This window comes from Rhinopithecus roxellana, chromosome 7 (genome assembly GCF_007565055.1).
Source record: "Rhinopithecus roxellana isolate Shanxi Qingling chromosome 7, ASM756505v1, whole genome shotgun sequence".
NCBI lineage: Eukaryota > Metazoa > Chordata > Mammalia > Primates > Cercopithecidae > Rhinopithecus > Rhinopithecus roxellana.
This window is the reverse complement of record NC_044555.1, coordinates 141103604-141117544: the sequence shown is the minus strand read 5'-3', so window position 1 is coordinate 141117544 and position 13941 is coordinate 141103604. Positions and strand designations below refer to the sequence as shown.

Genomic DNA, 13941 nt, shown 5'->3' with positions numbered 1-13941 from the left:
CAACAAGCTATTTTTCTTCAACACGGTTAGCAAAGAGCAGATTTCTACCTATTTGACAGATGGCAGAATTAAAACAGAGTTTGGCATGAGATCCTGAAGGAAACCTTTTTTAGTTGTGGCACGTGTATGCAAAAATTTCTGACTCTGAGTTCTCTGTTCAGAACATACCTATCTATGGTGTGTTTGGAACTCTTTTTCCTCCTATTAATAGTTAAATTGTACTCTGGTTAGTCATCTTAAAAATCACAATATAGGAGGAAAGGTAGTATTAAATGCTTGAATAGCAAATAGAAGCAGGTTGTGCGTGGAGTAAACTCGGTTTTGTGAAAATGTAAACAGGTAGTGATGCTCTCTATGCAACTGTTTTAGCAACATCTGTTTATATTCTGCCCTATCAAGTAATCCTATAATCAAAATGGTATTAAGAGTCAGATATAAAGGGGAATGTCATTGTCCTTTTGTTTTTGCTTTTGAATCAGCGTTCTGTATTTGATTGCAGCCACTAAAAATAGCCAAATAATTGACTTTTTTTGGTTACAAAACAGCTGTGACTTTAGGGTCTACCTTGACTTTCACTACAAGCATTATTTATTTCACTGCGTAGTCCTGTCACGTGTCTTTAATAAAAGTTGAGAGCATAAAATAGTCTTGCTGTTTGTTGTTTTTTGTTTGTTTGTTTGTTTGTTAAATAACAATAATATATACCAGTGTTTTCTATAAGCAGAATATAGTTTAGGATTGTGTTTTACTGATTTGAGTCCTGGTTGAAGTCAATGTTTGACCCTTCTAACACTAAGTTCAACCAGCATACAGGAAAACAGCTTTGATTATGACGCAAAGTCGTGTTTTTATTAGATAGCTACTAGTAATTGTTTTCCGTGGTTATGAATTGTGCTCATCTTAAATTCCACCAACTAATAATCTTCTGCTACATATTTGAGTTTTAGTATGCAAGTAATATACAGTTTACAAATTGAAACATCTTTCCCTTTAAAGATATGCTCATTTTGAGTCTGAATTTCTCTGTGTTGAATCTCCTTTGCAGCGGATATTTGAAGATAATGAATGAAGCCATGGCATGTGATGACTCACAGTCATTTAGGCACCTAATTTTTCAAAAAGCAATTAATTTTTTAGAAACAAAACTCCAAACTTTCAAAGGGTAATCTCCTCTGCCTGTAACTTTTGAGTGCCCCCAATTATTCATGGTTGACAAATCAAACAGACATATAAGACCTATTTAAATGCACACATCTATACGGTGGTCTTTGGTGCGTCCCTCCCTGAATTGTCTAGCTCCTTTTTCCCAGAGCCAATCCAAATATATAGAGAATCTAAAACATATCAAAAAATATCAAATATGAGGTCTTGGAAGAGCTGACATGATGAAGCCCCAATTTTATAGAGATTAGAATAGAAAACAAAATACTGGATTCATCTGCAGGCAGCAGTAGAAAGTAATTTCACTGCAGCTGTTTTCCTGACTCAAAAGCCTGCAGGTCACAAACCCTGTAATAGTATCGTGTCCTCATATGCAATATATTAAATATAATCATTCCAAGTTAATTGGTGACTTTTAATCACCATATATAAATATATTTGTATGTGTGTGCATATATGTATGTGTGTGTGTACACACACACACACACACATAGACAGGGTAGGAAGCCTGATTTCAAATTCTGCCTACAACATGTTGCTATTTATGTGCTTGTTCTTAAAAGACCGTCTAGTGACTGAATATAGCTTAGTTTTTCCTTTTTTAAAATTTTTCTTTGGGTTGGCAGGGTTTAAATATTTAAAGACATTTTTTCTTAACTGTGTTTTTTACATGCGGAAGAAAAAAATAGAGCTGGTTTATTTATACCTTTTTTTCCTTTAAAAAAAAAAAAATCATGTGATTAGAGAACTTGCCCCCTCATGGTTGGAGCTCATTGGTCTTTTTTTTTTTTTTTCATCAACGCTGAACAGTTTTGTTCATTCTTTCGACAGATATTTAATTAGTATTAGTACCTACTGTGGGCAAGATATTGTACAAGCTATGCTATGACTTTTTTTAAAAAAAGCTAAAGATAATTTAATCTGTCTCTCTCCTTTCTCTTTCTCCCTTTTCCTCTCTCTCCACCTCCTCATCCTGGATGTCACTCTTCAATGAAGGAAACAAATCATCATGATATTTTTATCATTATACCATAGATGCCTGCTTTTAATTAGTTGTTGAGCTAAAGTTGTGCAGTGTGAAGTAAATATTGGAATTTTTAAAAATGGTATTTGATTTTGGAATATGTCATATGCTGACATTTTACATTAGAAGTCACAAAGAGGCATGTGGAAACTTACAAAAGAAACCTATTCCATCAATTGTGTGTTTACCCCCATTAAAATAGACTACCATTACAGGAAGTGAATTTCCTGTCACTGGAGGGTGCTGTTTAAGCAGTTCGCCTGTTTTGTTAGGGATATTGTAAAAAGACATTTTCTATTTTAAATAGTATTTATGATTTTATTTACCAGTCATCAGTTAAAGGTAGAGGGAGGTGGCTCAGTCACACACTATGTGTAACACTGAGGAGCCAGTCAGTTATCAGAGTTCATTCCAGATAATCTAGACTAGACAACCTGAACATTGAATGCATATTTTCTATACATTGCTGAGTGTAGTAAGAATGATGTGATATATATTTGTAACTTCTCTACTTCTGTTGCAGAAAATAGAAATTATTGATGACGAAGAAAGTGACATGATAAGTAATTCTGAAGTAGAACAAGTAAACTCTCTCTTGGATTATAAGGTAAGTAAATTAAAATTATGAATTTATTAAGAGAAGATATTAAATGAGGCAGAATTTTACAATACCTATGTTACTCCTATTTAATAAATTAAGCATTCTGAGGCTCTGCATTAATTCTTTCTGGCGACTTGAATATCAGTCAGAGTGCTGATTATTTTAATTATTGCTGTCTGGTTTAGGGGTTATGATCTTAGGCAAAGAGTTTGCTGAGCGAAGTATGTATGGATGGTATATGGCAGGATGGAGGCAGTACTTAGTGGTGGTCAACATGAAATGTATAACAAAGCTTTTCGAAAGCCAAAGTTCATTTTTAAATGATGGTAAAAGGGATATTTTTTTCCAGTGGACTTTGGTAATTTTATCCTAAATTTTTACTTCTTCTGTAGATAATTTTTAAAAATATAATAATATACCTGTTCTAGGAGAAGTTTACAAACAATTTCCAAAGCAAATACAGAATGAGTATGAATACAGATGACCTTTTCTTAATGTCATTTGTTACTAAATTGAAAAGCTGCCTTTGACAGGGTGCTATACATTTTTTTTTTATTAAATCTGAACATAATCTATTAGTCTGTATGTCAGTATGTTTTCTGCATAGATTTATAAAAGTTGTCCCTTTGATAATGATTATTCTATCTTACTAGGTAACTTTGGGGCCTTCTGAAATTTTGGCCACACAGCCTTTTTCATACACAAAAGTTCTTGTCATGAAATGTCATCAGTGTTCAAAGCAGAGATTAGTAATGTTAAAATGTTAACAGAAAATAGTATTTAATCAGAAAGTACAACAGCTGTCATTTCCTCAAAAATCTTTTCAGTTTTACTATAATTGAAATGTATGCCATCCAACAGATTCTGTTTTCCAAATATTCATAACATGTCAAGCTTTAAAATATTGAATATTGTAAACACAGAAGGGAAATATCTTTTGAAATGTATTTCCTAAATGGCTAAAGAACTCATAAAATCCTATGTTTCGACTGTATTTCCAACTAACAAAATTATAAATTTGTTGGTTCTGAAATACAAGAGATTATGATAATCTCTCCTACACGGCCATATAATATTTCTAAATGCCCAGTTCAGGATTACAATGTCTCCGCATGCCACAACTTGGCACAGGTTGTGGAAACTACAGACGAAAGGACTGGATTGCACAGCTGTTAAGTGTACTCCTCTTAGCACTCTCAAATATGTCAAAGAGGGTTGGGCCCAGGACTCAGAGGATTCTTTCCAAGACCTCTCGCCTCTTGGGTGGCAGTCTACTTGAAAAGGTTTGGTGCTAAAAACCAGAGTAGGGCAGGGCAGAGTGTCTAGTCCAGAAATGTTTGTTAATATTTTCATTGAACTCTAAAGAGCATTGTATCAATCCAGTGTTTTCCATTGTAATAAATTCTGTGGAAACAAGCGGTCATTTACTGCCCCATTAGGGATTTTCTTGTATGTTTTATATAACTGCCTCTGTCTTGGCAGTTCCATAAAGTTATTTTCTTTAATCTTCAAAATTCAGCACCTATATAGAAAATATATCTTTTTGTAATCATGATTTTAAAATTTTTCAACTCACCTCACATGAACTTTGTTACTTCTAAAGGAAAGGTAAGCAAAACCTCATATAGCAGTTCTTGTTACTGATGTCAAGATATTGATTTTAAAAAGCCCTACCAGTATAGTAATTTAATCTGTCTTCAGAGAAAATGTTGTACCCCTTGGTATACACATACTAGTGTTTCTTGTTTGGGGATGAAAACCACATTGTTGATATCTTAAGTACCATTATGCATCGCTTATGATGGGGATAAATTCTGAGAAACCCATTATTAGGCAATTTTGTCATTGTGCAAAACATCATAGAGTGTACTTACACAAACCTAGATGTATATAGTCTACTACATACCTAGCGTGTATGATATAGCCTATTGCTTCTAGGCTACAAACCTATACAGCACGTCACTGCATTGAATACTGTAGGCAATTGGAACACAAAGGTAAGTATTGTGTATCTTACCATAGAGAAGTTAATCATTGTACTATGGCGTTATGATGGCTACAACGTCACTAAGTGATAGAAATTTTTCAGCTCAATTATAATTTTATGGGATGACTGTCATTATATGTTGCACACTGTTGACTGAAACGTTGTTATACAGCACATGATGATATATTCATCATAAACTTCTTGTGAGAAGAGACTTACTTTATTCACCTATGTGTTACCTGGTTGAGAGTCTGTCTCATAACTGTTCAACTATAACTATAGCTATAGTAGTTGCTGAGTGAGTGAACAAATGACTTAATTTATCTTTGGAAATAATTTTAAAACTATTATGCAAGTACTCATTTACATAAAATCAGGAGCTGGATCATTGTATTTTTTCCCCTACACTGAATTATTCAGTCTGTCATTCTTGGGATTTCATGTAGCAAACTGAAAGAATGTTTCCAATGGTGCATTTGACACTTATTACTATGCAACCATCAATAGTGGAGTTTTTGATTGAGATACATCACTAGAAATCCATGTTCTTCGGAATTCTAACTAACACAAAATGTTTATGAGATACGTTGATGGGCTCAGTACCTGAGGCAGGAGTAACCGCATCATAAAATAGCACCTCAGACTTGGCAGCCATTAATAGCTTGCTCAGAGATCAAAGCTCTTGTCAACGTGGAACCTGGAGTTCTCCTTACTATCATCTTGACAAAGAATTAACAAAGCTTACTCAAAATGTAGGTAGGACTTTAACAACAATAAAAATAAGATAGATCTTGTTTTATGAAATTCAATAACTGATGTTATGATACTAGTTCCTCTCACAAGCATTGATTTACTTAGAAAATCTGGAAAGTATACATACATTACTGCCTGTTATCTAGGAAGTATTTAATAGGCTTGCAAAGCAGTTCTGTGAATAAAATGTCTGCAATATTAAATTATATTAAAGCTGCTTATATTTTTCAAACATTGCATAAATACTGAGGAGGAGAAGTATTTGCATGGAGAATTAGAAGTCTGCATATCAAAAGATGCTTCATGACTTTTGTAAATGTGAATTAATGTTTCCCAATACACTGTGAATGCAGCTAAGAAGGACTGTGCATTCAAACCACATACTACTATAATGATAACGTATATCTCTTGTATTAGAAAAGACTTCCTAGTCAGCACTTTACTAATACTACTGCTCCAACAATGAATACTAATAAAGCAAAGGCTTAAAATTAGTAAAATATATCATGACAGGAGTATGTTGAATTATATTATAATGCTTACTTATAATTTAGATTTTTATAGAGTGCTCTGGATAAGGAATTTAACTTGTGCAGATGATTCACTTGATATTAAATGGTCTGAGAAGAAGCAGTTTTATCAGGTAAAAAAAGCTTTTAACTAAGCTGATAAAATAAATGGTATAGTAAACATCTTAATAGATTGAATATGATAATTACTACAGCATCCTCTCAATTGAAACAACAAAAATACCCATAGAACCAATTAATTGTAATATACTTTAATTTGGTTTTGTGAACAAATGCTGTTAAAAGTCCTGCTATGATTTTGAGACCAGTTTGCCAGATGCGAAGAATAATCATAGCCTACTTTCATATTTTTTGAAATGGTAACTGGCTGATTATTTATTTACAATAATTTTTACTTTTTAATTTCAAGCTGACAAGATTTGTGTATATTTATAGGGTACAAAATGCTGTTATGATTTATGAGTACAATGTGGATTAATTAAATCAAACTACATAACATATCCATCACCACAAATTACCATATTTTGTGATGAAAACATCTCAACTTTTCTCATAGTGATTTTGAAATGTACAATATATTATTATTATTTACCATATTCACCATTCATACAATTCAGCATATAAAAATATTTTGTTGTTTGAAAAAAACATGGACAGAATTGGAGAACATTATGGTAAATGAAATAAGCCAGAAACAGAAAGACTCCCACCAAGTTCTCATTTATGTGCACAATAAAAAATAATCAAATTCAAACAAGCAGAGAGTAGAATGGTGGTTACCAAGGGCTTGCGGGAAATTGGGAAATAAGGGAATGATGGTCAGAGGTTACAAAGTGTCAGTTAGACAGAAGGAAAAGGTTTTGTTTCGCCCCTTTGGGATAGACTTTATTTTTAACCAGGTTAATTGATGCATAATTTTCATACAGTAAAATTCCTCTTCTTAAGTATACAGTTAGATGAGTTTTGACAGGTGGACATAGTTGTGTAAACACCACCATAATTTGTTTATTCACCTGCTAATGAAGTCTTGAACTGCTTCTGGTTTGGGACTATTATAAATAAACCTGCTATGAATATTGATAAGTCTTTTTATGACATGTGTTTTCATTTATCTTGGGCAAATACCTCAAAGTAGGATTGCTGAGTCTTATGTTAAGAAAGATTATGTTGAATTTCATAAGAAATTGCCAAAATATTTTCCACAGTAGCTGTACCATTTTACACTTTCACCAAAAATGTATGTATTAACAAACCAAAAATAAAATTCTAAGACCCTCAACCATCTGAATGAACCCTCCCTCTTGGCCAAGGGCATTCCAAAGTTAATCTGAAAAATTAGTTCAGGCCATGATGGGAATGGCGAGCTGGCCATGCCTCATCATATCTTCCTCCCGTTTGGAATTACTGATAAAACAGATTCTTTAAGTCTGATAAGAAACACTTACAATCTATTCTCTCTGAAGCCTGCTATCTGGAGCCTTCATCTGCAAGATAAAACCTTGGTCTCCACAACCCCCAATCATAACTCAGACATTCCTTTCTATTGATAACTCTTTCAAGAAATTGCCATTCAGAAAATCTTTGAATCTGTGTTTGACCTGGAAGCCTCTGCTTCCATTGCCCCTCTTTTCCAGAACAAACCAATGTACAACTTACAAATATAGATTTATGCCTTGTGTCTTTCTAAAATGCATGAAATCAAATGGTGGCCCAACCACCATGGACACATTTCTCAAGATCTCCTGAGGGTTGTGTTACAGGCCATTGGTCACTCATATTTGGCTCAGAATCAATCTCTTCAAGCATTTTGTAGAGGTTGACACCTTTTGTCAACATGTATGAGACTTCTAATTGCTCCACATTCTTGTCAGCACTTGGTATTGTCAATCTCTTTAACTATTGTAATATGTCAGTAGTAGTATCTCTTTGTTATATGTCAGTAGTAGTACTGACACATTGTAATATGTCAGTAGTTTTAATCTGTATTTCTTTAAGGACAAATGACATTAAGCATATTTTCATGTGCTTATTAGTCATTCAGATACTTTATTTGATGAAGAGTGTGTTCAGATATTTTGCTTTTTACTTTGTTGCTCATCTCATAATTGAGTTGTAAGTTCTTTATGCATTCTGAATCCAAGTCCTTTGTCAGATGTATGGTTTGAAAATATTTTCTCCCTATATATGGCTTTATTTTTTATTTTCTTTACAATATATTTTAAAGAGCAAAGTTGTTTTTTGTATTGTTTTGTTTTGTTTGTTGACATAGGGTCTCACTCTCACCGAGACTGAAGTGCGGTGGTGTGATCATGGCTCACCGCAACCTCAAACTCTTGGGCTCAAGCAGTCCTCTTGCTTCAGCCTCCTGAGTAGCTGGGACTATAGCTGCATGCCACCACACCATACCATGTCAGGCTATACATATATATATATATGTATATATATATATATATTTGGTAGAGACCTATGTTGCCCAAGTTGGTTTAAAACTCCTGACCTCATTTTATAAAATAGGTCTTTCTTGAGGCTAGGCACAATAATGTATCCCAGTAATACCAACACTTTGGGAGACTGATGTGGGAGGATTGCTTGAGACCAGGAGTTCAAGACCAGCCTGGGCAAAATAGGGAGACCCATTTCTACAAAAAAGTTAAAAAACAATTAGCCAGGGATGGTGGTGCATACCTGTAGTCTAGCTAATGAGGTGAGAGGATCTCTTGAGCACAGTAGTTCAAGGTGGCAGTGAGTTATGATTGTACCACTGCACTCCAGTATGGGCAACAGAACAAGTCCCTGTCTCTAAATAAAAAAATAAATAAATAAAATTGATTTAACTAAATAAATTAAAATAAAAGTTTTCTTTTTTTTAAGTTCCATAATTTTTGTGTTCTACTTAAGGAACTTTTTGCCTAACGCAAGGTAACAAAGATTTTCTCCTCTGTTTTCCTCTAAAAGTTTCAGTTTTATTATGCATTTTAGTTTTAGGTCTATGATCCATGTCTTGTTACATTTTGCCTATGATGTGAGGTAAGGGTTGATTTTTTTTTTTTTTTTTTTTTTTTTTTTTTTTTTTTTTTTTTTTGCATGTGGATTTACATTTGTTTAACCATTGTTTGTTGAAAAACAACACTTTATCTATTGGGTGACCTCAGCACCTTTGTTGAAAATCAATCGACCATTTTTGTGGGGATTTATTTCTCATCTCTATGTTTTTCTATCAGTTGATACGTCTACCCTTATGCAATACCATCCTTTCTTGATTACTGTGGCTTTTATAGTAAATCTGAATATTCAGAGCACTTTCATGGCCATTATCTTATTTGAGTGTTAGAGCCCTCAAAGCTAGAACTGTCAGGGATTACCAGTATAATAACCATTTTACTGATGAGTAAAGAGTGTCACCCACCCAAGTTTACAGTTATCAGTAGACCTGGCACTAGAATACTCCCAAATATTAGTCCAGTTGTTTTACCTATGCAACCAGCAAAAATAGTAAAGAGTAACTGATTTTTACACTAATGGTACACAGTGGTACATTTTCAGATTTTTTGGAATAACAGACTCCTACTTAATCCGTGGAGGCTCAGCAAACAACTTAAGACAGTCTTAGTAATTTCAGGCTTTTCTTTGTGCAAATTAACCATTTACGTTCTGAGTAGTTGGCTTTCTGAATGGCAAACTCAACATTACTGTGTCTTCTATTGCTCTTTGGGTTAATTGGACTCCGTCTATTCTCAATTTTTTTTTTTTTTTTTTTTTTTTTTTTTTTTTTTTTTGAGACGGAGTCTCACTCATGTTGCCCAGGCTGGAATGCAGCAGCGCGATCTCCACTCACTGCAGCCTCTGTCGGCCTCCCGGGTTCAAGTGATTCTTCTGCCTTAGCCTCCTGAGTAGCTTGGACTACAGGCACATGCCGCCACGCACGACTAATTTTTGTGTTTTTAGTAGAGACTGGGTTTCACCATGTTGGCCAGGCTGGTCTCAAACTCCTGACCTCAGCTGATCCGCCCGCCTCTGCCTCCCAAAGTGCTGGGATTACAGGTGTGAGCCAGGCGCCCAGCTTTTATTCTTAATCTTAATCTAAATGCCAATCAGGCTTGATAGAGGAGGGGTCTTTCCAAGAAGGGAGCTGTTTTTTGGTTTTTCTCTTACTGGAACTGATTGGATTGGTTTTTTATCTTAAAAATTGTTTTCTATAGTGATTTGCTTAAAAGGCAGCCTATGAAGGATCATTTTCTTCCATGCTTTGTATTCCTTTATGTTAACATTTTGTTTTCTTTATTGTCCATCTTATTTGATGGTTTTTAAGAATTTTATTGTGTATCAAACATGTACACTCCTAGGTTTACATAAGGTAATTGTATCATTTGATATTTTCTCTTTCAGAATGAAGAAGTCAAATTCATTGAAAATGAGCTAGAGATTCAAAAGCAAAAATACTTTAAACTTCAGACTTTTGTCAGAAGCTTGATATTAGCTATGAAAGCTGACGATAAGGAACAACAGCAGGTAGGTCCCAGGAGAGAGTACTAAGCTGCAATATATCAAGTCGAAAAATGGTATGTCACACTTGGGTTCCTCATATATTTTCATTTTTATACTTCATTTCTGTTTGGCATGGAGGAAATATTTGTTATTTCATGACCTTTGCAAAACAGTTTTCTTGAGAATAGCTGCTCAGGTTTTGAATGCTGCTTCAGTGGAAAATCAAAATAATTGATTAACATGCTTTTAATTTCAGGTTAGTCTTTAGGTGGGAAAAATAATTTTAAAATTAATTTCAAAGAAATTTCTGAAAATGTTGATGGAGACTGGGCTACCCTAACTAGAGAGGCACATATTTTGGGAACTTTTGTGAATGAAAGAGTTAAAGCATTTCTTTGCCTCTCTTCTGGATCTTAATTTCTTGTTAACCTTCACTACAGTTCACAGATGTTTGGACATCTTCTGTTCTGTAATGTGTTGCTCATCACTAAGAAAATATGAAATTACTTTGTGAAATTCTTTGTTTCCACAGTGCATCACTTACTTTTCCCAATTTAAGTATTTGAGCATTTGAATTTTTGACTCCAAAGATGAAATTTACTGTCTTTTGCATGTTGATGTGGGTTTTTGTTTACCAGTTCCTCCCAAATTACATTTTGTGTCTCAAATATTCATGTGAAATCTATATAATAATTTGTTAGGCCTGTTAAAAACTATAGAATTATAATAAATGTTCCATTTAATATTAAATTATACCAAATTTTCATTTGAACTACATGTCATTATGCTGATTCCTTGTCACAGTTCTATAGGAGTGGTGTGAGACACAGGTAACCCTTATCTTAGGAAACAGTCTCAGAGGTTTTTATTCATCAAGGAATGTCAGGAGTACAAATATTCATCTCTTATATCAAAGAAAGACAGCATGTATATAGCCCACCCCAGATATCCCTAAGGAAAAAGATTAAAGCCATAGCATCCTATAAGCTTCCTTTTTTTTTTTCAATGAAATAGCCTGTATATATTTTCCTGAAGTGCTGAACCACAAAATTGAAACTAATGAATTTACTCATGAGGCTCAAACCAGCAAGTATATTATGTGTCAAGTTTTATGAATTTTACTCCCTGTGCACCCCATCACACACACACACACACACACACACACACACACACACACACACACACACACAGACATTCCAAGACAGTAGCTTTCATTTATCTTTGCCAGCTTAATTTAAGCATATTGGTTTATTATGTGAGTTATGTATATTCTGTGACATACTGAAAATGTGTTTATTTTTTAGAAACCTAAAAATGCAGATTTTAAATGAATAGGGGAGATAGTTTTGAACATGGTCCCAAGAGTACTGTATATTTTAAATAACTGTGAATAAACAAAATTAGGTACAAGCAGAGGAATAACTTGAAGTGTGGCCCTTGTTTCGAAAGTCATAGCATGGTTGTGAATTCAGAGTTATATGGCCAAGTAACTAGCAAGTTTCTGTGTCTCTTGACATCTAGGAATAGTACACAGACTCCATTTTGTTTCCTAATTCTAACCTCATTCTTGGTTTGGTTCTTTTCCCAATACCAATAACAAATAAGAAGTGTAACTAATGTGCATTTTTATTTTTCTCTTCCTTTCTACTTTCCCTCTGATTAAAGACTAATAAATTAGTATATGGACAAAAGTTGGCTGAAAGAGAACATGATTCAAAAATTGTAGTGAACTTCATAGCCAGTATAATCAGCACCAAATAGAAACTACTAATTTGTATAATTATGAATGAGTATAATGAATCTCAGAATATGGTCACAAAATATAGAAGACACGAATAGTAGTCCAAAAAAGTTATCTAGGTAATCACTTAAACTACTGATCTTTACATCATGAAATATTTTTGGGTTTATTTCTGGAATTAATTTTATTCTACCTTATAAAAGACAACCATGTGTCACTGGTTTTTAATTTTAAAACAAATTTTCAGTGTTCTTCCATTAATCTTGATTTGTGTAAGTTGAGTAAGATGTGTGGTCCATAGAATATTTTGGACCATTGAAGTAGTCCAGGGTTTACAAAATGTGATAGTCTTTGACTGAAACACTAGATTACCCAAAGATTTTGTTGTTGTTTAAATCAATTAGCCACTTTAAAATCAAAGTAATATTTTCAGCATTATATTTAGTCATTTGCTATGGTCTTGCTTCTGCTGATAATTCACTGTGTGTTCCTAGCCAGATCAATAGCCTTTCTTGAACTTCAATTTCTCCACTTTGCGAATGGGATAAGAATGATTAATACTACAGAAATTGATATTCATACCATAGGGTCTAGAATAAGTGTTATGGAAACTGATCATATGGAAAATGCTTTAATCTCTTGGGAAAAATGACAGTAGGTCAGAACCTGAGGATAGCTGTCATTTATGAAACATTCGTAATAAAGAAAGTTAATTGTATTCACCTTAGTATCTGTGAAAAAGGCAGTTCCAACAACTGTTATAATCCAAAGATTTTTTCAGTTGCAAATCTAGTAAGATACTGAAAGAAGAATTCTAAAGTGGACCACATGTATTAGTAGTGCCCCATGCTGCCTCAGATATTAAAATTTTTGTATTTTTTTACTGCACTCATTTTACTCAGTACTTATAATGCAGTAACAAAGAAATAAATAACAATGCTTCTCTGATTTGTAATCTCCCCACTAAAAATTAGAATATCATTAAATCTCATTATCTTGACTTTCTGACTCTAAGCACATGTTTAGTGAATGTTAATTTGAACACTTTCTCCTCTTTAATATGGCATCTTCAAAATTGCAAAGTGAGCTAAATCCGTGATTATTTCACACAGAATGATCAGCCAATGTCAGAAAAGGCCCCATTGCGCTGGGACTGGTTTAGTGGTAAAACACTTTTCCAGGAGAAAATGACTCTGTGTCGTATTACTGCAATCTAGCAACTTAGAAAGCATGCATTACCTTTAAGTTAGTTTACTGTGTATATACTCAGTTCCAGCAATAAATTTATGGGAAATTCAATTTTATAAAACAAATAATAACAGCTTGTCTGCCAGATAGGGGTTAGTCTTCCCTTACATAGCCTGATAAAAATGAGAATGTTTTTATCTTGCCTCTGTGCTACAAGGCAAGGAGTATAGGATTTGCAGCTGCCACTTCTTTTAATAAAGAGAATGAGTGCATACTGTTTTATTTCAACAGTGGATTTCATATATTCTCCAACATGCCCTTTCTGTTCCTTAATTGGGTAGTGACAAGCTTTTATCTGTTCCTATTCCCTTAGTCCTTATTTACCACTGCACCCAAAGCCCACATTACAAGTAATACTGTCTAAAAATTGCCAGATATGCTACATTATTCTTAGTATTGGAAGCAGCAAAT

The 13941-nt window shown here is 33.8% G+C and overlaps 1 protein-coding gene across 3 annotated transcripts in view; it reads left to right on the top strand.

Moving 5' to 3' along the window:
- HDX (highly divergent homeobox) overlaps positions 1-13941 on the top strand; it is a 209371-nt gene that overhangs the window by 190454 nt on the left and 4976 nt on the right. For all 3 annotated transcript variants that reach the window (XM_030933537.1, XM_030933539.1, XM_030933538.1), the window contains 2 exons: positions 2709-2792; positions 10443-10565. In XM_030933537.1, the coding sequence (XP_030789397.1) occupies positions 2709-2792; positions 10443-10565 (207 nt within the window). The remainder of the gene's footprint in view (positions 1-2708; positions 2793-10442; positions 10566-13941) is intronic.